The sequence below is a fragment of the Vicia villosa genome, linkage group LG3 (genome assembly GCF_029867415.1).
Source record: "Vicia villosa cultivar HV-30 ecotype Madison, WI linkage group LG3, Vvil1.0, whole genome shotgun sequence".
NCBI lineage: Eukaryota > Viridiplantae > Streptophyta > Magnoliopsida > Fabales > Fabaceae > Vicia > Vicia villosa.
The window spans coordinates 111143836-111169606 of NC_081182.1; the positions used below are offsets into that span (position 1 = coordinate 111143836).

At 36.1% G+C, this 25771-nt stretch overlaps 2 protein-coding genes across 2 annotated transcripts; one reads left to right on the forward strand and one right to left on the reverse strand.

Moving 5' to 3' along the window:
* The first annotated feature begins 365 nt into the window (after window positions 1-365).
* On the forward strand, window positions 366-5170 carry LOC131662318 (protein TORNADO 1-like). The gene is made up of 3 exons (XM_058932086.1): window positions 366-2142; window positions 2234-3480; window positions 3608-5170. Exons 1-3 carry the CDS (start codon window positions 630-632, stop codon window positions 4991-4993), a joined length of 4146 nt encoding a protein of 1381 aa, XP_058788069.1. The 5' UTR covers window positions 366-629; the 3' UTR covers window positions 4994-5170.
* Window positions 5171-5479: 309 nt separating this feature from the next.
* On the reverse strand, window positions 5480-8109 carry LOC131662319 (uncharacterized). The gene is made up of 2 exons (XM_058932087.1): window positions 7889-8109; window positions 5480-7223 (listed from the first exon to the last, which is right to left on the reverse strand). The coding sequence occupies exon 2, from the start codon at window positions 7175-7177 to the stop codon at window positions 5885-5887; it is 1293 nt and encodes a 430-aa protein (XP_058788070.1). The 5' UTR covers window positions 7178-7223; window positions 7889-8109; the 3' UTR covers window positions 5480-5884.
* Between the last annotated feature and the right edge of the window lie 17662 nt (window positions 8110-25771).

Below are 25771 nucleotides of genomic sequence, written 5' to 3' on the forward strand. Positions count from 1 at the left end.
ATTGCAGAAAGAAAAACAAAAACAAAAATTATTCCACGTACACTGCCACATAAGAAACTGTTAGTGGCATTTGACGTTAGGGATCAATTATTGAGACGGAAAATTTTTGAGGGATCCATGCATGCATCTTTCCTTATACTCATTCGTACACCTGAATATCCGCTAGTCTAAGTGTCAGTTTTCTCTTTTGTGGGTCAGTCAAAAATTTACAAACATTTTTTTCTTCACAAATACTACGAAGCATATCAAATAGAACATCTCTAATAAAGTCATGTCAGTATTTAAAGTCTTGAAACCCTTATAATAAATTGTGTTTTCTCAGTTTTGGACTCAGTCCTCCTCAAATGAAAAAGAAATATAGATAGGATACGTGAAGGATCAATACCAATGAAAAGGAACATCTTTTGCCTAAAGTGATACCATCATCAAGACAAGTTAAGAATATTGCAACACTTTTTAAACCAAAAATGTCATGAGGTCATTAAGAAATGCTACAACGGCAAACATTTGTACATTATCTTCCAAAAATCGAAACCATTTTCACTCTAAATTTGATGTTGGGGGTATAAACTATAAACACCAAATGTTTGCAACTTTGAAAAGAAAAAAAAAACACTTCTGAAGTGACAATGTCATCAAACCAGAACCTAAAAGACCTACAATGGTTTCTTCAAGCAATCACCATGGAGAACCAAACCCTACACAGCATTTCCTTCTACCTTTTCCAACCAACTTCACATTGTTACCAAGAAACAAACAACTCCATAAACATAAACATCTCCCAGGAAAATCATCACCACTTTTCCAACCTCTTAACCTCACTAGCATCATCATCATCCAACAACACAAACCCCACTTTAAGAAACCTGGAGTTTCACAGAGTTGAATGGGAGTCACAACAGGTAAAAAGCCTTGGAACCCTTCTCAATAATCACCAAACCATAAAGCAAATTCTTTTCAAAAGAAACAGGTTCAATGGAAGAACAATGTCAGATCTTTCTGACATTTTGAAGGAAAACAAAGTGATTAAAGAGATTATGTTTTCAGAATCATGCATTGGTTCTATTGGAGCTGGATTAATAGCTTCTTCTCTTATGGTGAACCATAGTTTAGAGGAGTTACAGATTTGGGAAGATTCAATAGGTTCAAGAGGTGCTGAAGAGATTTCAAAGATGATTGAAGTTAATCCATCTCTTAAGCTGTTAACAATTTTCGACTCGAGTTTCATCACTGCTACGCCTCTTATATCGTCGGTTTTGGCGAGGAATCGGGCTATGGAAGTGCATGTTTGGAGCGGTGAACGAAATGGCGAAAGAAGTTCTAAGGTTGTTGAGTTTGTACCTGGTGACAATACGCTTCGAATTTACAAGCTTAATCTTTCAGGTACTTGTAGGGTTGCTTGTTCTTTAGGAATGAATTTGACTGTTAAATCACTTGACATGACTGGTGTGAAGATAAAATCGAAATGTGCTAAGGAGTTTAGATGGGTTTTAGAACAAAACCAAACGCTAAAAGAAGTTAATTTTTCAAGAACATGTCTTAAAGATAAGGGTGTTGTGTACATTGCTGCTGGGCTATTCAAGAATCATAGTCTGCAAAAGTTATATCTAACCGGAAATTTGTTCGGTGGAATAGGCGTCGAGCATTTACTTTGTCCTCTGAGTAGGTTTTCGTCCTTGCAAATGCAGGCTAACGTTAGTTTGAAGTGTGTTACTTTCGGAGGAGGGGGAACGAGAATAGGAAGAGATGGTTTAGCAGCTATAACACGGTTTTTAATGACGAATGAGACGGTGACGCGGTTCGGGATACATGATGATGAGAGTTTGAGACCGGATGATTTTGTTAAAATCTTTAAGAGTTTAGAGAAGAACGCGAGTTTGAAATGTTTGTCGTTGCAAGGTTGTAAAGGTGTTCAAGGAGAGACATTGCTGGAGATAATTATGGAGACATTGCAGATTAATCCTTGGATTGAAGAAGTTGATCTTTCAAGAACACCTTTACATAATTCTGGAAAGACTATTGCGATTTATCAGAGATTAGGGCAGAATGAGAATCCTGAACCAGAAATTGATTTGATCAAAGACATGCCTATGACTGAGCCTAAGAGTTGCAGAGTTTTCTTTTGTGGACAAGAATATGCAGGTAAGGTTGAGTATTTATGCGATAAGCGCTTAATTAAATAGTTTCTTCGAACAGAATCAATTATAATCATATTTTAAATTCGTATGTTTAGGCAAAACGGCGCTTTGTCAATCAATATCACAAAACTTCTCGGCTTCGCCGGCACTTCCCTACTTGGATCAAGTAAGAACAATAGTGAATCCAGTGGAGCAGGCTGTGAAAACAGTAGGAATGAAGATAAAAACATTCAAGGATGAGGATACAAAGATTTCGATATGGAATCTTGCTGGTCAACACGAGTTTTTCTCCCTCCATGATCTTATGTTTCCGGGGCACGGTAGTGCGTCGATTTTCATCATCGTATTGAGTTTATTCAGGAAGCCGAGCAACAGAGAACCAAAAAGCACTGCCGAGATTGAAGAGGATTTGCAATATTGGCTAAGGTTTATAGTTTCCAACTCCAAAAGAGCAGTGCAACAATGCATGCTACCGAGTGTAGCTGTTGTTCTTACTCACTTCGATAAAATCAACCAATCATCGCAAAATCTGCAGCAAACTGTTGATTCGATTCAGAGATTGAGAGACAAGTTTCAAGGCTATGTTGAGTTCTACCCGACTGTATTCACGGTCGATGCAAGATCATCAGCATCAGTTAGCAAACTCACTCATCACATCCGAAAGACGTGCAAAACAATTCTTCAAAGAGTACCGCGAGTCTATCAACTTTGCAATGATCTAATACAGATTTTATCAGAGTGGAGATCAGAGAATTACAACAAGCCAGCAATGAAGTGGAAGGAGTTTGGTGATCTGTGTCAAGTAAAAGTCCCGTATTTGAGAATCCGGTCGAGACATTATAATAAAGAGGCAGTTGAAATGAAGCGAAAAGCTATCGCTACTTGTCTTCATCAAATTGGTGAAGTGATTTATTTTGATGAGTTGGAGTTTCTAATTTTAGATTGTGAGTGGTTCTGTGGTGAAGTGCTTGGTCAGCTCTTAAAGTTGAATGTTAAAAAGCAACATTCTTCGGAAAACAATGGATTCGTTAGCGGGAAGGAACTGGAGAAAATTTTAAGAGGAAGTTTACAAAGTTCAATTCCTGGTATGGGATCGAAGGTGTTTGAGAACTTAGAAGCGGGTGATCTTGTCAGAATGATGCTTAAACTTGAACTTTGTTACGAGCAAGATCCATCAGATCAAAATTCTCTATTATTGATCCCCTCGATTCTTGAAGAAGGTAGAGGAAAGCATCAGAGGTGGCAGATAAGCTCACCAGATTGCCTTTATGCCGGACGCCATCTTGAATGTGATGATTCAAGTCACATGTTTCTAACTCCTGGATTCTTTCCTCGCTTACAGGCAAGTATTTCTCCATCATGTTCTTTCTTCCTTCATTTTCACCATATGCGGTTTATATTTTGATCTTCACTTAAAAGTTTTCAAAGCTACCGTCGCTAGAATTTTCAGTTTTACTTCCTGACTGCAGGTGCATCTTCACAACAGAATAAAGTCTCTGATGAATCAACATGGTGCAACTTACAGTCTCGAGAAGTACCTCATTTCGATCAGCATTAATGGAATCTACATCAGAGTTGAGCTTGCAGGACAACTCGGTTACTATATCGATATCCTCGCATGCTCCACCAAAAACATGACAGAAACTTTAAGAGTCATTCAGCAACTTATAATCCCAGCAATTCAAAGTGTTTGCCATGGGATCACCATGACGGAAAATATCATTAGACCTGAGTGCGTGCGAAATTTGACTCCCCCTAGATACAGAAGAACTCAATTTGCTTCCTTGCAGCAACTGAAACAAGCGCTCCTATCACTTCCGGCAGACAGCATGTATGATTATCAACACACATGGAGTTCGGTAATGGATTCTGGAAGGCCTATTCTCCAAGAAGGGTTTGATTTTGCACGAGACCTTTTATCGGATGATGACTTCCGCGAAGTGCTTCATCGCAGGTATCATGACCTACACAATCTTGCGCAGGAGCTGCAAATCCCACCTGAAAACAACACTGAAGGGCAAAACCAAGCTGTAACTGTAAGCAATGAAGCTGAAAAAGTCGAACCATCCTTTGGTGGCATTGCAAAAGGGGTTGAAGAAGTTTTACAAAGACTTAAAATTATTGAGCAAGAAATTAGAGACGTGAAACAAGAAATCCAAGGGATGAGATATTACGAACACAGACTCCTACTTGAGCTTCATCGCAAAGTAAATTACATAGCAACCTTCAATTCTCAAGTTGAGGAGAGGAAAGTACCGAACATGTTCTATTTCGTAAAAGCAGAAAACCACTCGAGGAAACTGATCACCAGCGTGGTTTCTGGCATGACCGCTCTTCGTCTTCACATGTTATGTGAGTTCCGGGGACAAATGCATGTTGTTGAAGATCAAATGGGTTGTGAAATGATGCAAGTTGACAACATGGCTGTGAAGGCTATAGCTCCATACATGAAGAAGTTCATGGTCATGGTTACTTTAGCTCTTAAAATAGGAGCTCATCTTGCAGCAGGAATGGGGCAAATGATACCGGATTTGAGTAAGGAAGTAGCTCATTTGGCTGGCTCTTCAGTACTCTTCGGTGCAGCCGGGGCAACTGCAGCTGGTGTTGTAGGCGCTGCTGCTATCGGACGTAGAAACAGGTCCACGGAAGGCTCGAGGGGCATTCAACAAGACATGAAAGCAGCACAACAATGGATGGTTGATTTCTTAAGAGAAAGGAAGTGCTCCACAGGGAAGGATATCGCAGAGAAGTTCGGACTGTGGCGAGTACGGTACAGGGACAATGGTCAGATTGCATGGATCTGTAGGAGGCACATGTATGCCAGATCTGCAGAGATAATTGAAGTACCTATATGAAACAAGAAGAAATCCTTATACAACATTAGGAACCTTAGCTTTCAAGTTTCTTTGGTTTTTCTTCTGTTTGTATTTCAAACCATGAATGAGATGTACTGACAGTGAATTTAGTAAATTTTAGTTTCTAACTTGATGGAAGCTTATTCATTAGCATTTCTGATTATCTGATATAATTACATTTTTCAAGAGTTTTTTTCAAATTAAGAAAAAGGATGACTATTCTGAATTTGTTGAATTAGGACAAAGAAAATATGGGCCGAAAAACGATAAAGAGCCGTGATACTTTATGGCATGGCATGAGCTTTTGCATGTGAAATAGAAGAAAGTTAAATCCTGGAGATTTTTGCTCCATCTACTTTAGCATTCACCATGTGAATGTAGGACCATATTATCACTACTCCACATGATTAATAGTATGTTGTGCTATAAAGTTCAATTTCACAATCATTGACATTTAAATGAAAAGGACAAAGAAAGAAGGTAATGTAACACAGAAAAAGTTCATGTAACAGTTAAGATAGCAACAAGCTTGTGAGAGAGTACAAAGTTATATTCCCTGTAACCTACAACATCAGAAGAAATACAGAAAGATGAAACCACACTGGATACACTACATTATTTCACTTCATTGCTATTATCAGTTTTCTGGACTCAAACTCGAATTCCCTACAGTCAACGAAAGCACATATCGCACGTACAAGGGGTCTGTTCGTTGGATGAAGATCAGAACGATTGTAGTTTGAATTCACTGAATTGACTTTAGAATATGATCCAGTCTTCATCTAACGACCGAGATTCGCGACTGTGTGACTGCAGAGAATCCAAATTTCTTTTTTTAATCTAAAACCTAAGGTCACCTGCCCGTATTCCTTAAACCAAGGACACAAAAGCTCAGAAGAAAGCTCTGCTCCCATAATAGACACGGGAGTTAGCATTCTTAGATTGTGGTAGTTTCTGCTCGGTGCTTGAATTTCCTGAATTAGTTGGTTCATTAGTAATGTCCATCGGAAGCTTCATTTTTGCTAATGACTCGGTAAATTGCTGCATACTTTTCATGTACATATCAACGATATCCTGCTGCACCATCGTCGGCTCTGGCTCTATGTTGACAGTTACAATAGGGTTAGGGAGTAATTCATTCGGAACAACACTTGACGAATCACTCTCACCGTCTTTGACATCCACTTTTTGTACCTCTTTTGTGCCTGAAACTTGTTCATCACCAGGGGACTTAGAAGCTGCAGCAGCATCAGATGATTCTGAGCTTTCAGGTGCAGAAGGAGAAGAAACCCCATTTGTCGACACACTGCTCGGTGGAGAATCAACCTTAGGAGATTGCACTTGCACAGACTCACCGCTACATGCTGAGAAACTTTCCACGAGACGAACACCTGCTTCAGAACTATGATTTTCAGCATCAGAATTGGCCAAGCTATCAGAGCACTGACTCTCCTCGCACGAAATGCCAAAATATTCTGAAACCATTAAATGATCTTCATTTGCAATCTTAGGATCTGGAAACTCAATTTTACCCAAATCTCTGGCCAATGACTCGGCTGTTTCCGAGTTCTGCAAAGCAGCACGTGCGGCCTCCTCACTAGGTATAGCCGATATCGCCATAACATCAGGCGTAGCACCAGTATAACCAATTGACAACTGAACAAACCCTGAAGGAGAATGAAATAGATCAGTCGAAGAAAGAGAGAACTCTTTCTCTAGCTTCCCATTCTGAACTATTACTTCAGACAACGGCACCAAAGCAAAACCAAGCAACTGATCTTCGAGATAATTCTTCACCCTGCTCAGCATCCATAACTCACATTTAAGAGACGAATCAACGTTCCCAACATTGAGACGAAGATTGTCATTAAACACAGGGTTCCTTCCACCTCCATTAATAGTCTTTGTAGAAACCGCGTTCTCAGGATTACTCGTCAGGCAAATCTTAGCATAAACATCTTGCTTATGGTATATGCAGATGTTCTGAATATCCCTAGCTTGATGTATGTAAACGTCAAGCACTCCAACACATTCCTCGGCATTTGACATGATAGTTTCCTTCCCGTTGACTTCAATCTCCTTAGACGAAGGACTGTTGCCTTGCGCGAAAACATCCTTGTGCTTCTCACCCTCACCCAAGATTGAGGTTCTAAAGGGTGACACAACAGATTGTGGAGAATCCATGATCAAATCAAACCACAGTAATCGCTAACCTAGCAAACAACAACAGCTACAAAAAAAAAAAACAATATCAATTCACACTAAGTTTTAAGATAAAGTTCAAAACTAAGACAAAAGACACACAAAATCCAATATCTAGATGCTACAACCTAACTAGTAAAACACAAAATTCACTAATCAAATACTAAAAACACAACTTACATAAACTACTATAAAACCTAGGGTTAAGAACATCCAAAAAAATAGAAACAAACATCACTGCATATAAAAAGAAAAATAGAAGAAGAAAGATTGAACTTGAGTTCCTCCAAACCTTTGAGAAGCAAATTCAGAAATGACAATCAAAGTCAACAAAACACAACTGGAACAATCAAAACCTAATAGCCTCACAAAATTGAAACTTTCAAGTGATATATATACACCCAAATACCTAGAATTATCCGAGCTTAAAAACTATCTATAAAAATCAAATGGGAGGTACAGAATTTCATCAGATTCCAATAAAGCAGCAAACTTTATTGGAAAGCATAAACACAGTAACCTATGTTACAAATAGATAACCAACACCAACCCACTTTAAAATCCCCCTTGAAATCAACAAAAAGCCACTAAAAAACAAGGAACAATTCAGAATAAAACTAGGAATCAATGAATTTTTTGAAAAAGTAAAGTAAAGATAGTTGATGATAGTGAAGATGATGATGTGGTTTTCACCTATTTGTGGGTTGAAAGTCAAAGAGGAATCTCTGTGGTGTGTGGCTCTAAAACAGAATTGGAGGATGACCCAGTGAGTGAACCGAGGTAGTGTTGCAGAAAGAACAAAAAAAGTTGCGAACTTGGTTAAAGGGAAAGGATGGAGAAGGTGATTGGTGAGAGAGATAAAATTAATGATGTAGGGATTTGTGTGGAAATTGCATATACTATAAAGTGCAACTGTGTGTATTTGGAGTATATAGTATAGTGTGAATAAATGTATTATTATAATGTATCGTAGGTACTACTATGAAGAAAATAGAGAAGAGTATTTTATAATTTATATAAGGAAACCAACATAGGTTATATTTTGTGGGGAAAATCATAATAATGTGGTTTAAGAATTAATTACGGTTTAAGTTAAATATTTTTAATGAGACTATTTTTTTAAGTAAATTGTTTAATGACCGGAATTTTATCTTTTAAAAGATAAATAAGATTAACGAGACTCATAAGATAATTTTTAAAAAATCTTAAATTAATATATTGTATTTCACAATAATTTTTATATTTATCCAATAAAATTTATTATTACAAATTTTAACTTTTTTAAACTGTTCAAATGATATGATATTAGTGTGATTTCATTTAATAATTATTTATTTTTAATAAAAATATTAAATTATATAAATTTTAAAAGTTGAGAGTTTGAATATCCAACTAAATTGTTGAGAAACAAGAGTGAGATGTGTAATTCCTACATTATTTGAAAAAAAAATAAAGTTTAATATTTTATAAGAGAGAGAACTCGTACACTTAATATTTTAAGATTTTTGGTGAATGTGTGGTGTCTCTCTCACTTGTTTGGGTGAGTCTTTGACTTTTAAGTAAGTATTTGATAAAATGTGAATGCTTCCCCTCATTGTGACCCAACAATGGTTTCATAATCTGGTTTGAGTAACGGACTGACTCTTTGTATTGATAATCTTCTTGACATGGTGGTGGTCAGGTGGTATGTTCCGTTGAAGTGCCCATGATGTGGTAGGAGTGTTTGACAACGACGATACATATATGTAAATTAAAGAGCTTCTATTTGAGGGAAAACAAAGTGGATGAACTCATACTTGAAAGGGAGATTGTTGAGAAATAATTGTGAGTCGTGTAAATTTCATATTGTATGGAAAAATGGAGGTTGAATCTTTATAAGTGAGATGATTCATACATCTACTACCTTAAAGTTTTTTATAAATATAGGATGTCTTTCTTATTTATTTGGGTGATTCTTTTGTTTTTTTAGGTGAATTTTTGGTAGGGGTGTGTTACGAGCTGGTTTTGTTCTATTTTGGGAGAATCCGATGTCCAATCCAATCAAAAATATATTGATTGATTTGGATTGGATTTTGCCATATAAATTATGCGTGTGGAAATGACGTTTCAATTTTTCCTTCTTGAAATTGAATATCTTATAATAGTTTCCATGATAAGGATGATATAAATTATAAAATTAATATGGTTGGTTCGGATGGACGGACTCGCGGGTAGAATTTTAGAAATCTATTGCCTGAACCAATTAATCGGATTTCATTTGTTTAGTTCAATTTTACCCAAACTAAAAAAGTATTCGATCCAAACACCATAGTTTAGTTTGAATTTCAATTTGATTTGAATTTATCCAAATCAATAAACACTTTAAATTTGATGTGAATTCGTGAAATCTTCCTCTCGTGATGACACAACAAAATATAAATAAAGAGAAATATAATCAATAAAAAATAATAAAAGTAATCTCATATTTATATTGTCGAGCATATTAATTAATTTATCTCTCGGCTTAAAATAGTAAGTACCGCCAACATATTTATTTTGAGATCTTGATAGAAAGTTTAGTCCAATTAACTACCAGCAGTATTATATTTCAGTATCCAACTATAGTTCATTTCCTCACCTTAATTTAAAGTTCTAGACCAAATATTAGAATCAAATCCAATTGTTGCAGAATAAGAGATAATTGTAGTAATTGTTACACGAATTACATAGGTTTCATTAGAGCCACCTAAGGAGTGGTTAGGCTGCTATTCTATAAAAATTTCCTTTCACATCATTCCAATCTGGAACAATCTAGGAGACAAGTTACGAGCCGTCATGCCCGTTGGTTTCTCATTATTGAGAATATTTTTATTTTCTTACTAATATAAAACAAAAAAGTTGATAATAATTAATCATTTATTTTAATTTTAAATAAACAAATATAAATAATAATGAGAGAAAAGAGAGAGAGGAACAGACACGCCGACCCACGCGATGGAGCCTAATGAAAGGCAGACCAATCAAAACGCATTTGAGTGGATTCTTGTAAGTGGGGTATGCTACTTTTTCCCCATATCATGTGTGAGTTTTCTTTCCATACAGGTTGACAATAACGCCTGCAAAACAATGTGTGCATTGCAGTTCTGTCATCTCATGCTTCTACATTTTAATCCTGCCAATTCTTAAATCTATTTGCCAGAGATGGAAAGAAAAATGTAAGGATATAAAGATAACAGAGAAAAGGGATATGCACCGACAGTGTAAAATATTTTTACACTGTCAATCAATCACAACTATGTATTTAATTAAAATACAATTTTAATTTTAAAAAAATAATATGTTATAACAAGTATAAAGAATTTGATTGGATGTATGTGTAAAGTTAGTTTGCACTCTCAGTGCATTATCTTTAAACTCTAAAGATATTAAAATAATAAAAAAAATAATTGAAAATACAAATGTCTTTTTTTTTTTAACTCTAAAAATAAAATTGTTACAATCACTATAACAATAAGATGAAAACATTTTAAAAGATGACCCTATTCTCCTCAAAATATCTTTAATTTGTTCAAAATTTACGTTGTTTTATCTTTTCATAACCAAGCCGATATTTTAACCTTTAAAACAAATGCCCAAATACCAAGTATATTGATCATTGGTTTTTCTTTGTCTCACTTTCACTTCACATGTTTCACTTTTTGTCTTTCTCTCTCCAATATTTTCACTTTCATTTTAATTTTTTCTCCCTCAATTTTCTTTTTCCTTTTTATTTTTCTAAACATAAATTAATTAATAAATTGAATTTTTTTAATGGAATGAAGAGGGACACATAAAAATTTACTCAACCTAAACAGAATTATTTTATAATTTTTCAAAAAATAATCATAATTATTAAAAAAAAAATTAACTGTCAAAATTTATAATTTACTGACGGGCCACTATCAGCCAAATTCTTTTTTATTTTAATTAACAATTATCTTTATTTGAGATACGAAATTCTTATTTTCAATTGTCAAAATTTTTATTTTTTTTTTACGGGACATTTTAATTAACAATTGTCTTTATTTGAGATACAAAATTCTTATTTTCAAATGTCAAATTTTTTATTTTATTACGGGGGCACTATCAACACGATACCTATTTTATTTTAATTAACAATTCTTTATAAATATAAAAATGAATGACAATTTTATATATATTTGTTGCTACATAAGATCATTATTTAGCTTTGTTATGATTTTTAATATCTATCTCAAAATCATATTACATATTACTCATTATAATTTTGCACTTGTCTTTAATGTTATGCACATAACAAGTTAGATCCTAGCAATAAAACATGTATAAACATTAACCTTTTCAATGATGAAATATTTTAAATATTAATATGTATTTCAATCTTTTCATTGTAATATGTATGAAGAACCGATTCACTCTTACTCTCAAGATAATTTATTATTTAGTAGGTGTTGAATTATCACTCATTTGCACTTGTCTTTAATGAAAATATGAATGAAATACTTTATGAAATGTCATGAGACACAACCAATTAGATTCTAAACAACTAAACACATATAAACATAGTTCTCAATTTACAGTATAATTTTACACTGCTAAATAATTTTTATCCGTGCGGACGCACAGGTATATTACTAGTATCTATTATCAAATTTATGAAGTGCTTGGAAATTCCAAGTGTAACCTTTTGATAAAATGTTATAACTTTTCTTATTTTAGGGATAAAAAGACTAATCAACGATATGATGTTACCACATTTGGCAATTAATTATGCTGATGTGTCATCCCATAACAATTTGTTACAATATTTTTTATTTTAATGGTGAAAAAAATAAAGGCCAAATTAATTTGTTTTATTCATTAATGCAAAATTTGAATTTGAAAATATGACTAATTTATTGCTCCACTACAAGATTCATGCATATGTTAGGAATTGGAATAGACAATACACAATTCATGGATATGTTATGAATTGGAATAGACATTACAAGATTCATGCATATGTTATGAATTGGAATAGACACTTTTGATATTCACACAATCACAACTTCTCATATCCATTTTTATTCTTCCAATTAAAAAATTACATATTTCTCTGTCATTCAGTATTTATTTAAATAGGATTCTCTTTCTTCATTCTCCACAATATATTGAATCACTCTTTCTCTTCCACTCCATGGCGCGACCGATTGAATTGTTTAATACACCATGCTGTGTGGGCCTTTACATCGATCCGTTAGGAAACCGATGGGAAAAGTCTCCCATTCATGGGCTGTTATATCGGTCCATCTATGAACCGATGGGAAAAGCCTCCCATTATTTTCCACTAAAACCCTAGCCCCCTTTCCAACACAAAACATATTTCATTTTTTTCTTCTTTCTTCAACGACCCCTCCGCCGAACCTGCAACCTCGTGTCGTCACCACCCTTCTTTGACGACCCCTCCCTTCTACGGCGACCACCTCCTTCATAACGCGACCACCTCCAAGCTCCCTTCTCCGGCGATCCTCCCTTCTACGGCGAACTTCCCTTCTACGACGAGACACATCTTACCGTCGGAAACTGTAGTTGCTCGTCATCTCTAAACTTTTTCTTTGTATTCAGTCCACTATTGGAGCAAGAGGTACGAATCTTTGAATCTAAAATTGTTTTTTCTTTGTAATATATTATTGATGTCTTGTCGAGTTACTGTAGGATAGTATTTTATACATAACATAGTAATTTTCTTGATGGTTGAGGATATATTAGAAGTGATTTATCAGTGCCCTTTTCGGTAGATATTGGGAATTTTTTATGATTTTGCTAATTTATTTATGTTTCTATGCATATTTATAAATCTCTATTCATAAAGTTAATTTGTTCTTTGGAAGTGGTGATGGGATGTATTTGGATTTAGGGGTTAGGATGAAATCGTACATGTAATTTGTATTGTTGGAACTTAAGATTTATGAAAATAAGAAAAAATATTAGATTACAAATAAACAAATTATTGCATCCATAGTTATTTTCTCATAGTAGTTTCATAAATAGTCAACAAGAACAAGTCGAAACTAATGATTTCTATCAATTATTGATATGTTGCTTTGGTTTTTGTTGCAGGCAACTTTTTTCTTCGCGTTTGTGAATCCGAAGTCAGGATTATCTACGATTTCTCGTGTGTGTCTTTAAGGTATGCTTTCATCCTTAATTTTGAATGTGTCTTTACTATATCATTGTTTAATATCTACAAATGCTCGTGAAGTATTTAAACATATATGATGGTCATATGCAGTTTAATATATACAAATGCTTGTGAAGTATTTGAATGTGTCTTTACTATATCATTGTTTAATATCTACAAATGCTCATGAAATAATTTCATTAGAAATAATGTCTGCATCCCTGCCTTTTGGACAAATTTTTAATGTCAATTGTAGGCGTCATAATGATTTAATTATGTATGCATTAATTTTGGAACATGGGTATGGATCGTAGTTGGATGAGAGTTAATCGATTAAGTGCTGAGTACAAACATGGAGTGATGGAATTTCTACAGTTTGCTAAAAGTAATGCTAAAAAAGATCTTCCTCCTTCTAAAAGTAATGCTGAAGAAAGTCTTCCTACGTTTTTTCTCTGTCCATGTGTTCGTTGTGCAAATCAAGAACCAAAACTTGGTAAGAAAGAAATCATGGATCATCTAATTTGTAAAGGGATTTGTCAAAGTTATACACAATGGATATGGCACGGTGAAGTAGTAGCAAACTCAAATGTGTCCCAAAGAGATAATGTTAGTGTAGAAATGGATGATCGTCTGGAAGATATTATGCGTGATATTGGAAAAGATTCGTTTAAGAGGGAACATACGTATGATAGTTTATGCAATGACAAGGATAAACCTTTGTACCCGGGATGCACAAATTTTACACGTTTGTCAGCCGTGTTAAAATTGTTTAATCTGAAGGCAATTAGCGGATGGACTGACAAAAGTTTTATCGAATTGCTTGAATTGTTGACACAAATGCTTCCAGAAGGTAACATACTACCAATTCGTTATTATGAGGCAAAGAAAATATTGTGTCCGATGAGTTTGGAGTATGAAAAGATACATGCATGCCCTAATGATTGCATATTATACAGAAAAGAGTATGTAAACAATAATCATTGTCCGAAGTGCAAGGCGTCACGCTACAAAAAGAGACATGGTGAATCTAGTGATGATGATGAGTGCAAAAAGGGTCCTCCCGCGAAAGTGGTATGGTACCTACCGATAATTTCAAGGTTCAAGAGATTATTCGCTAATGCTAACGACGCAGAGAATCCTAGATGGCATGCAGAAGAAAGAAAATGTGATGCACAAATTCGACATGTAGCTGATTCTTTACAATGGAAGAAAATAGATTCTTTGTTTCCAAATTTTGGCAAAGAGACGAGAAACATTAGACTTGGACGAGGAAGAGGAATGTCGTGGCCCTCTATCCAGAGAAGTCTTAGAAACACCTCTACCCTTCGGTCTAGAAAAGCTTCCTCCTGTGGGTACGTACGATGGCACCACGGACCTAGACGAGCATATTGAAAACATTGATGCCCTCCTCGACTGCCGTGGGGTTCCGAGGGCGATCAATTACCGATTATTCCCGACCACACTACGCAAGGGAGCAATGGCGTGGTACGAGAGCATGTCAAAATTAAGAGCTGACTTAACGAGAGCACGTCAAAATTAATTTTAAAAGATAGGCTTAAATTCACTTTTGGTCCCCCTAGTTTGAGGGTTACAAACAATTGATCCCCCTGTTAGGTGCCAAATTGTGTTAATATTTTCTCTTGTATTTGGTACCTTTCGACTATTTTATCGCATATTCTTGTGATCCCAATTTATTTTGAAGTAAATAATAGTAGTTTAGTTAATTAAGCTTTTGTTTTTTGTTAATCTCTTTTTTATTTGATTTTTGTACAGGTTTCCTCCTTTAGGTGGAACTTGAGGCTTGAAAAGATGAAAGAATTGCAAAGAAGAAATTTCAAAGTCAGCCTCAAGGACGCGTCGCGAGCAGGAGCGTGCGCCGCGCGTTGAAGAGATATTTTTGAGTCAAATTCCAAGGGCTTGCGCATGCCGCGAGCTAAGGAGCGCATGATGCGCACTTTAGGGCGGTTTGATCATTAATAAGGTGGGTGCGACGCGAGCAAAAACCCACGATGAGCGCTGGACAAAACTTGATTTTTGTATAAATAGATCAGTTTGTTTTTGAGAATGGTTACACCATTTTGAGAGCAACAAAGACCTTATAACACTGTAGCAACATAGAATTGAAGAATCGGAGCATTGATCGTCGAGAAATCACCGTAGATGCTTGCTATTCTTCATCCTTTCCTTCTTGTGCCAGCTACCATGTCAATGGATAGCTAAACCCTTTTGGAATCAAGGCTTTGATGTAATCTTCCTTTCCTTTTGTATGTTTTTCTTGTGAATATTGTGTATGAACAAGTTATTAATCAATATAGATGATCTAGTTTGTGTTCTCTTGAATTTCTATGGTTTAAATGTTTGTGAAATACAATGTTTTTACCTTGACCTAACTTTATCATCTATCAAACATTAAGTCTAGACATGGATCTAGTGTTTGATATTCGCTTTGTATCGGTTTATAAACGTTATTTGTGTTGTTTGATCGGTTGAGAAATCGTTGGTGGAACAATACGGTAAAAACTTGCTATACCATTTAGGACACGGGCGGTATAGACGAACGATACGTGATAATATTGATTGTTACCGAATTTATATGCATATTCGGAGGAAGACATACAATTTAAGGTCGATGAAATCAAGTCTTGATACTTCTTTTTAAACTTAGAAATTTCCAAATTTTAATCCTTGCTACTAAAACTTGTGAATGATCTTTTACCAAACCAAACCCAAAGTTACTTTAACTCAAGACAATATAAACTATAGAACGGCGGTGATATCGCATCAATCCATGTGGAAATGATAAACTAAAAGTACTCCAATATACTTTTAACAAAATGGCGCCGTTGTCGGGGATCCAAAAACAAAGAAAGAATGGACTGTGAACGGTCAGAGGTTGAAGGTATATCGAGGAAGTGAATTTAATCGGGAAACAAGTGTTTTAGCTCTCGGTGATCTTTGATTACCTTTGACCGTCGAGCTGACCGACGTTAAACAAAGCACTTATTGGGAGGCACCCCAATTTGTAAGTATTCAGCTTGTTTTATGTGTTTTTCATCGTTTTTATATTTTGCGTTTATGTCGAGCCAAAAATGGCCTACCGGTAAAGTTACACGTGCTGGTAGAAAGTAAATTTTTTGCTGTTCTGGTGTAGCTCGCGCCGCGCGCTTTTCTTAATTTTTGAAATCAGTTTCCAGAGGCTAGCTCGCGGCGCGGCCAAAGAGCGCGTGACGCGCGCTGAACAAAAAATTTTAAAATTTTAAAATTTTGGGTTGGGCCCAAAATGGGACTCGACCCTTCCCCCTCCCTTTAAAGTTCTGATTAGGGTTAGAGAGGATTTTTGCCTCTCTTTTCCCTAAAAACTCATATTTCTCTCTTCCTCCCTCACTTATCAAGCTTTCTTCATCAATTGCATTCCTATTTCATCATCATCATCATCCTAATCTCCATCAGAGGTAAGTTCTTCATCTTCTTCTCTTTTCCTTTAAGTTTTGATTTTAAAACTTAGTAGATTTAGGGATTTTATAGATTTTGATGTTAAATGTTATAAATAGAGTAGATTAGAGACCAAGATTAGGATAGATGTAGTGTTTCGTTACTGCTTATAGTGTTGTTGTTTTTGTTGGGTGTTGCTGCAACCATGGTTGCAGTCTGGTTTTTCTCTGTTTCGTAAAGGGCACGTCGCGCCGGCTAGCGCGCACTGCGTGCTGTTGAGAATTTTTTTTCCTGTTTTGCTTTTGTACAGTCTTACCTATGGCCCTGTTTTATGATTCTGATCGGTGTTAGCATTACATTGACTGAAAATAATTTTGTGCTGACATTTTGTATCGAATTTTTGTGTTTGTTTTATTATTGTGCAGATGGCTCCTCCGTCGAAAAAAAAGAGAGGTGCTGCTGGTGAATCCTCGGGTTCTCAATCGCGTTATGATCACACGCGGTTCCGTGGTCCTGAACAAGAGGCTCGGTATGAAGAGCTTAAAGGTCGTATCGCTTGGTCCAAAGGACGGTGGTACCAAGCGAAGACGGGAATTTTTCCAGGTCCTTGGAGCTATCTGAGTGACACTTGCTGGGACAAGTTGTATGAGTCGAACAAGTTCTATCATGTAGAGATTCTGAGAGAATTTTATGCTAATGCATTACCTGCAGGTAACTGGAGTCCTATTGAGCCTTTCCCGTTTAAGACTTGGGTTAGAAGTAAGGAAATTGATTTTTCCAAGGATGCTACTTTTGATTATCTGGACAACCCTTTTGCCTTGACGGAGGAGTGTAAGTATCATCCCCGATTGAATCGAGGAAAGTGGGACGCTGAGGCAATGAGGGAGAAGTTGTGCATACTAGGGTACACTTATGATTTGACGACCACCGGCCACCCGAAGACCTTTACCCATCGTCATCTCACGTCTGTTGCTTAGTTGGTGACTTACATGGTCCTTTATAATTTAAGGCCACGAAGTCATACTACTACGATTACTATGGATACTGCTGGATTGGTTTATTGTATTTTGATGGGTGAAGAGGTAGACATAGCCAAGATAGTGGCTAATGAGTTGAAGAGGGTTGCTCTTAATGGAATTAGTTTTGGTGAGAGGGCAAAGTGCCGGTTGATTTTTCCCGGTCTGACTATAGGATTGTGCAGGAAGGCAGGAGTGAGATTTCCATCTGGGGGATTGCTACCCATGGATGGAGTTATTGATGATGTTTTTGCTCACACGTTCTGTGTTTTAGGTCCTGGTCCTGCTGCTGGTGGTGGTCCTGCTGCTGAGGTTGTTCCGGTTGTTGCTGCCCCGCCTGTAACACCCTTCTAAACCCCGCGGAAATTATTAAAATAATTCAGAGTAAAACATGAAAACAAGGGTGCCACAATTCCAATTAAAACAAATCATCATAAATCAATTGTCATGCTTCACTTAGGAACGAATCATCAATTTAACAAAATCATGTTTTTACACAACGGAATATTCATCATACGGATAAGCATAACATCATCTATGAAATATCCCACAAAATTAATACAATAACAACACAATAGAGTAACATCATAGACTCTAAACTAGCGTTCCCCAGTGTTACAATATCAGAGCATGACACCGACGCTATACTTAAACAAACTGGCCTATGAGCTATCCTCACCAAAGCCACAAGCCGCTATTCGCCAATCTGAAAATGTCAACAGTAAGGGTGAGTCTCATTTAAATTAACAAATGTTATTGAATCATAAATAATAACACATCATAGTTACATCATTCACCCAATTGTTTCATAAACAGACATTCAGACAAGTTTCATCATCACAAAACAATCAACCAACACATCATCAATATTTATAACACTGGAATACATCCAATCATGTTATAAAAGTCATGCATATGAATGCAACTGACACTATGCATGTGGTACCAACATCATCAAATGGGAATAACCCATGACCGATCCAACATCATCAAGATACGGCCCTGCCAGCACAGATTCCACACAATGGGAATCATGCCCTTCACTGATCCAACACACCCTTATGGATACAGTATCATCAATGAACATGAATGAATGCAAACATACATGAACATACTTATACCATCGTCAAGTCTAATGAGTAACATCATCAAATACTCATTTCATCATCATCATCATCAAAGTATGTTTATATACATTAGCATCATTCAAATACAATCAATCATCATCATCATCATTAAAGAACATACATGTAACCACATCAATCATCATCATATAATTCTCAACAAATCACCACATCATAATGTTTTTTTCAAAACAACATCTTATATTGTCACATTTCATCATATATGTCAACAATACGTCATCCATCCAACAAACAGATATTCACCTGAATCATGTTTTAAACATAGCTTGTATCGTTACATCTTATCATATATATCCACAACACATCATACATCAAAACAAGCAAATGTTAATAAAATAAATTCAATATGCTGATCATTTTATTATTATAACATAAAGAATATTTCATAAGCTTCATCCTGCTCGAAACGACACTTAAAACAGGCCAACGGTTCAAAAGTTATGAACTTTTCAAAATGATTCATTTTTCATAAACCTTCAGCCGTAACGGGTTACGAAAAGGCGTAACGGGTTACGAAAATAATTTTTCAAAAAAAGCTTCAGCCATAACGGGTTACGAAAAGGCGTAACGGGTTACGAAGAACAATTTTCCAAAATACAGTTTCAGCCGTAACCGGTTACGAGCAACACCGTAACCGGTTACGAACTCGTAACCAGCCAAAAAAACCCATTTTTCACGACCGTAACCGGTTACAAGCCCGACCGTAACCGGTTACATCACCTATAACAGCAAAAAAAGCACTTTTGACAGCAGCTTATTTCCATCCAACACAACCCAAATCGAATCATTTCGACCATGCACGAAAAACAGAATCAATTCACAATTATTCCATGTCATTTCATGCCTCAACAACACATTCAAACACAATCAAACATCACAAACAAGCATTTACACAAACTTTATCAATTTGAAACACAACATCATCCAAATTGACTCAAATCCCTAACTCTATCATATGACTCAATCGACATGAAATAATATATCTATATCAGTCCTATTATTCATAACCCGATAGTAGATGTTAATCGGAAGAGTCCCCTGTAACACCCCATATTTTCTAATTTTAATTTAATCGGAAATTAAATTATTATTTAGAATTATTTGGTATTTTGTTGAATTATTGGAAAATTATGGATTAAGGGCCATTGGGCTAGAATGGTGAGATTAGTAGTATGGGGGTGCTAAGGGAGTAAGCCCATTACTAATTATTTTATGTTTTCATAAAATAAAGGAAATAAGGAAAATTGGGAAAAAGGAACGTGAAAAGCAGAGCAGAGGAGATGAGAGATTGGAAAGCTGATACGTGAAAGAGGAACAGAAGAGGAAGAGGGCTAATCAAGATCTTTGGCTAAGGTAAGGGGAGACTCTTCCGGTTAATATCTTTTATCGTATTATAGATAATAGGACTGATTTAGATGCATTGTTTGTGTCAATTGGTTGTATGATGGATTGGGGTTTTGGGATGATTTTGAGGGGAATTGTATGATTTGATGAATTGTATGATTATAGGATTGTTATGATGATTAAATGATCCTCCTTGGGTGTTATATTTGTGTTATAACATGTATGTGGCTGATATGGTGGCATTTGAGGTTCATAACATAACTTGGTTTGGTTGTGGGGATTTTGGGGTAAATCCCGTAATGCTGTCAAATGCGATGAAAGCTCTGACTTTTGCCAGTTCGCGCTGCGAAGGTAGGTGCGCGTCGCGAAGGCGTACTTGTTTTCTCGCATCGCGCCGCGTGCATAGGTGGGCGTCGCGAACGTGTTTGTATGCTTCAGGTCGCGCCGCGAACTCTGGTTGCACCGCGTGCTGTAGCGATAACTGTTTTCTTGTAAAAAGTTAAAGATGTGTAACTTTCAAACCGTAAGTCCGTTTTAGACGCCGTTTTGGACGTTGTTCCTTAAATTGAATGTTCTACCATATGAAACGAATAAAACAATAACAACTTGATTTTATTTTAAAAAGTATCATTTTCTTCAAATGTGGTTTATTCTGGTTTTGCATAGCTGATGAGGTGCAATGGTTGTTGTGTGCATAATTGAATATGTGCAATGATGTATGTTGTGATAATGTGGTTGCTTCTGGTAATTGTGCAAATGGGTGTTGTTCATGGTAAATATGGTTATCATGTGTTTTGAGGAATGATGAGGTAAATACTCTGTCGTTGATGAGTTGCTTTGTTGTACTTGGTACACGATTGTGAGGGGTGTTATCTTTATTGCACTGTATAATGAATGATTTACCTGTTATGATGTTGTGGGTGTAATTGATGGTTGTTATACATATATTGTTGATGTAAAATATGTATTTTATTGTGGTTGAGAAATAGCATAACTGTGTATGGCTATTGATTATTGTGGTGGTTGATGATTATGACATTTGGTTGATTTATGTGGGTGATAAGCATGTTATGGTTGATACATGCATTCATAATCATTATGTGGCTGGTCCTTGACGATGGTGGATCAGTGGTAGCTAATTCCCATTGTGTGGAATTAGTGAGTGGGTGTTGCCGTATCCTTGACGATGGTGGATCGGTGAGTTGGGTTATCCCAGATTTTGGTACCACATGCATATAGTTGCATTTGCATTAGGTTACTTGTGTTATTATAACATGAATGGAAGATTGTCCAATGTTATAATATGTGATGATTGTGTAATGGTTATGATTTGTTTGAATGAATTATGGTGTTGCCTCTTGGTAATGTATTCTATTTGTGTTGTGTGTTGATGAGTACTTCCTGACAATCTGAATATAACGAAATTGGATGAATAATGTGACTATGATGTGTTATTGTTTATGATTCGATAACATTCGTTAATTGTGAATGAGACTCACCCTTACTTTGATGATTTCAGATTGGCGAGTAGCGGCTTTTGGCTCGGTGAGGATTAGCTCATGAGTCAGTTTATTTGGTATAGCGTCGGTGTCATGCTCTGATATTGTAACACTGGGGGAACGTTAGTTTAGAGTTTATGATGATACTCTATTTTGTTGTTATTGGAGTAATTTTGTGAGATATTGCATAGATGATGTTATGCTTATCTGTTGATTATTGTTCCGCTGTATAGAAACATGATTTTGTTAAATGGATGATTTTCCCCTAAGTGAAGCATGACAATTGATTTATGATAATTTGTTTTAAATTGAATTGTGGCACCCTTGTTTTCATGTTTTACTCTGAATTATTTTATTAATTTCCGCGGGGTTTAGAAGGGTGTTACAATAGTGGTATCAGAGCAGGTCGGTCCGTCCGGCCAATTGTTGAGTCAGTTGAGTTGCGTGACAGTTGTATATTGTCGGCATTTTATTCCTTGGTACGCGACATGTGAGTGAATCACTGTCGGTACTTGGTTGTTTGTTGCAGGTGTTGGATTGAAACAAGTGGGGGAGAAGCTTCGCTTCTCGGTTATGTTTCAGTTGCAAGAAGATTGATTCAGTAGGCTGTTGTAGGCAACAGTGCGAGCGTTGTCGGAGTTTGTTGTTTTCCGAATTGAAGGTGACTTGGAATTAAGACTTCACTGGGAATTGAGTTGGAACATATTGAAGGAAGATGATTAGAGGTAATTGACAGTTATTGTAAGAGAAGGAAATTGGAAAGTTGCAATGTGTCAGCTCTGCTGGTGTGCTGCGAAGCTGTCAGTTGAGTAGCCTTACGACTCAGAAGAGGTTCAGCTGTAAGTTTGCGAAGAGGATTGATGTAGTAATGTTCCAGAAATTGCGCTTCGGCGATGAGAAGTGTTGCTCAAGTTATAATGATGTTTGGAAGTAAAGAGATATGATAAGGGGCTGTTTGGAATGTGATAGAGTTGAAGAGAATGAGTTTTGGAGAGAGATTTTCGTAAGCAAAACGCAGGAAAATTGCTGAATAGCTGCGGAACTTCGAAAATTCATAACTGGAGTTCTGGACATCCGAATTGAATTCCGTTTGAAGCGTCGGAAAGCTAACGAGATGAACTTTGTTATAAAAATGGTTGCAGCAGCTGTAACATAATTAATTGTGACAGGATGACGTTGGAAGGAGGCGAAGTTACGGTTACTCTTGTTCTTATAACTAGACTTGTTTATTGGTACTGCACGGGATGTCAGTGTCAGTGTTGAATGGATCGAAGGAATACTTGGAAGGTTTTTTGAGAAGTAATTTTAAGAATTGAATTTACCAATTGAGGAGTTTTGGATATATCGTATAGAGTGTCGCTGCATGATGTCAGTGTTGCATTTTCGGACAATGATCGGAAAATTCATATCTTGGGTTCCGAGTGTCGGATTAATGTGCCGTTTGAACCTACGAGGAGGAAGGATTGTGTTCTAATTTATGGAAGAGTTATAAATACGGTAGAGTGACCCTATGAGGAGAGGTTCTGAAGTCGGTTATAGAAGCGTGAAACTTGTTGAATAAGAATGCCTACTACCGCGATTGTTTGAAACGACATGGAGTAGAACATGTTGTTGATGAATAAGTCGATGAGATGTTCGGTCACAAAGATGATTTGAATACCGATGGATTTTAGTGAATGAGTAAATTAGTAGTAAAGATGGGACAAACTTTAGAACCCTTGGAATCGTATTTGTGATGGCAAGGTAACGATAAGTATAAAAGAAGGATTGTAGGGAATTTCTAACATTGTTGACGTGAGGGAGACTTTGTTGAGATTCCGAGTGGGATGATAATTGGACGTGAAGGATGTAATAGAATTTGGATTAAAACCACGAGTTATGAATGTTGTGCTATTGTGTTGCGTAGGAAGTATTTAAATATGTCGGTGCTAAGGATGAATGAGTTGGATTTAATTGGACAATTTAGAGACTTGAGTTGGTATGTGAAGGTGATCCTAATAGTGTTAGATTGAGTATGCTAGAAGATGACTAGTGGTATTTGTTGAAAGTATTTGTGGGTAAATATTTTCTGTAATATATCGTATCCACAGGGATTGGTTAATATCACTGCCGTTCTATAGTTGTTTATTTTGAGTTAAGAAATTCGGTTTGGTTTGTTTTATACTAATAATAATATCAAGAGCAAATAATAAAATAAAAGCAAGGAAAGGACTTTGTGTTAACAAATAAAGAAAGATGTTGAGTCTTTAGGGTTCATCAACCTAATCCTATACAATTATCAATTAATTCACAATAGAACAATCCTTTGAATCATTATCTTCACTTATCCTCAAATAAGATTCCATGTCTGCAAATCAAATTAGATAACCTTTACCGGTATGAGATTCGATCTCTCCAAATCACAATAACGATAATAGTAATTAAGAACGATAATTATGAAAACCCAATTACAATTCCATCTCTGCAAATTGCAATTGAATCAATATAGTAACCTAGGGCAAAAGTTAAATCCTTTCTTTCGATCAAAGATTCAACAATGATGTAAATTAAAAGCAAGGTTTCTTATTGATAATAAATTCAAACAATTGTTCACAGGGATTAATCAATGGTAATGTATATTCATAGGTTAACTACTACCTTAGACTCAACAAGAGGGATTTAGCTCTCCATAGACATGAAGAACATACAAGAATCAATGGAGGAATTCATCTTCATCAATAGAATGCCTTCAATTGGTAAAGAATCCACCTTCTATTGTTATTCTCAGCTTCAGAATCAGATAGCTCTCCTAATTTCGCTCCCAAAAAGTATATAACCACTTCGAAAACTAGGGCTTTAAAATAGAACTTTTGGGCTTTTAACGCCGAGGCCGCGGCGCGGCAACGGGCTGGCGCGGCGCGCCCCTCAAACAGAAGTATTTTCGCGGCGCGCCTAGGAACTCTCGCGGCGCGCCCTTTGCACTTTCCATCTTTTTCTTCAGCCTTTGAGACTTCCAGCTTTCTTTCCTCATCATGTTCTTCTTAAGTTCTTATTCAGCTCAAAACCTGCAACAATAACACCCACAAGTGATTCGATTTGCTTTACGCACGAACTAAACTTATTCAGTTCAATTCTTAATAAAAACCTATGGATTCATCACATTTTTGCATTGGTTTAGAGAAGAAATCACTTATATTAACACATGAATTTACCATTAATTTACTCCTAACAAACTCTCCCCAACTTAGAGTTTTGTTTGTCCCTAAACAAAATTACTTACCTCCAGCAAAGTTTGCCGACAATTAAGCAACAAGTTTTTCAAAAAGTTTTTCTCAAGTGGTTCAATCCAGTAACCAAGTCAAATACTCCTCTTCTACCTGCAAACTCAGAACATACACATGAAACAAACTTTGAAAGCAAATCACCTCCAGAAGTTCAAAACACTACACAATTGTAATTGAATCAGCACTAATCACTCTCATCAAAAAGTATGATGAATAAAAGAGGGGTTAAACACTCATCCAAACAATTAAATCAACAAAAATCCATATCATACGTTTACCGGATTGCTCGCATCAAGTCTTGTGGAATCTGAGAATCAGAAGGTCTTTCTATGGTTGTAATGTGGTTTAGATTCAAAGAAAAGGAGATAATCGAGGGTTGTTCCTGATATAGGGAAGCATCCAATTCATAACTTATTTCTTTTTCTCTAAAACTCCACATCTTTTTTCTCATTCATTCGTAGCTTGATTCTTCTTTTTCTTTTTCAACAACTATTATATTCAAACGTTGTTCTTTTTCCATCAATTTTCTCTTTTTTTTTTCAAGCTACGAATTCTTTAGCCTTTCACCAATTACCACATATACTTACTCTTCTTTTGAGAGTGAATCTCCCCAACTTGGAGATCAACCTGTATTTAGATTATATGAATGCTCCCCTACTTTCTAAAAAAGGTCAAAGAGAAAACACACCACCAAATTTTATGGTTGATGGTCCAAAACAA

Excerpts from the sequence above, each read along its gene's own strand:
- LOC131662318 (XM_058932086.1), top strand. The coding sequence starts at position 630 with ATGTCATCAAACCAGAACCTAAAAGACCTACAATGGTTTCTTCAAGCA. Across the intron at positions 2,143-2,233 it reads TTGTGGACAAGAATATGCAG|GCAAAACGGCGCTTTGTCAA; the intron begins GTAAGGTTGAGT and ends TCGTATGTTTAG. Across the intron at positions 3,481-3,607 it reads GATTCTTTCCTCGCTTACAG|GTGCATCTTCACAACAGAAT; the intron begins GCAAGTATTTCT and ends TCCTGACTGCAG.
- LOC131662319 (XM_058932087.1), bottom strand. The coding sequence starts at position 7,177 with ATGGATTCTCCACAATCTGTTGTGTCACCCTTTAGAACCTCAATCTTG.